The 617-nt window shown below is 66.8% G+C and overlaps 1 protein-coding gene across 1 annotated transcript in view; it reads right to left on the bottom strand.

The window, feature by feature from the left end:
* Window positions 1-613, bottom strand: part of LOC109118069 (platelet glycoprotein V-like) — a 12,354-nt gene extending 11,741 nt beyond the window's left edge. Inside the window, exon 1 of the mRNA XM_019207469.1 lies at window positions 3-613. Within this exon, the coding sequence (XP_019063014.1) occupies window positions 3-613 (611 nt within the window). The remainder of the gene's footprint in view (window positions 1-2) is intronic.
* Between the last annotated feature and the right edge of the window lie 4 nt (window positions 614-617).

Genomic DNA, 617 nt, shown 5'->3' with positions numbered 1-617 from the left:
GCAGGAAGAGGCCGGGCGGCAGGAGCTCCAGGCGGTTTCTGGCCAGCGTCAGCGAGCTCAAGTTTCCCAGGCGGTCGAAGGCGCCCGGGGCGATGGAGCGGATGCGGTTCCGGTGGAGCTCCAGCCGCACCAGGGCGCCCAGGCTGTGCAGCAGCCCCGCGTCCAGCGAGGCGAGCTGGTTTGAGTGCAGCAGGAGCACCTGGAGGTTGGTCTGGGCGCCGAGCAGTCCCTCGGGCAGGTGCGTCAGGTTGTTCCCGGCCAGATCCAGCACCTTCAGCCTCCCCAGGTTCGCGAAGAGCTTTGAAGGGAGCGAGGCGAGTTGATTGTGACTCAGAACGAGCTCCTGCAGGTTGGCCAGGCTCCGAAACAGGTCAGGGTCGATGGTCAGCAGGGCGTTGCCGTCCAGGAACAGCTGCTCCAGCAGCAGCGTCCTGTCCAGGAGGGCAAGGGGAAGGTGGGGGATGCCGTTGCGGGACAGCCTCAGTGTTTTCAGCTTGATCAGGTCGTCGAAAGTGCCCGGGGCGACGGCGGAGATGGGGCTGTCGGAGAGGATCAGGCGCTGCAGGACGGTCATGCCGCGGAAGCTGTCGTTGTGCAGGGCGCCGGGGCTCATGCGG

The sequence above is a fragment of the Fukomys damarensis genome, unplaced genomic scaffold (assembly GCF_012274545.1).
Source record: "Fukomys damarensis isolate Sample0158 unplaced genomic scaffold, DMR_v1.0_HiC HiC_scaffold_12, whole genome shotgun sequence".
NCBI classification, from domain to species: domain Eukaryota; kingdom Metazoa; phylum Chordata; class Mammalia; order Rodentia; family Bathyergidae; genus Fukomys; species Fukomys damarensis.
Note: the sequence above shows the minus strand (reverse complement) of the source record. Positions and strands in the feature narration are given on the sequence as shown.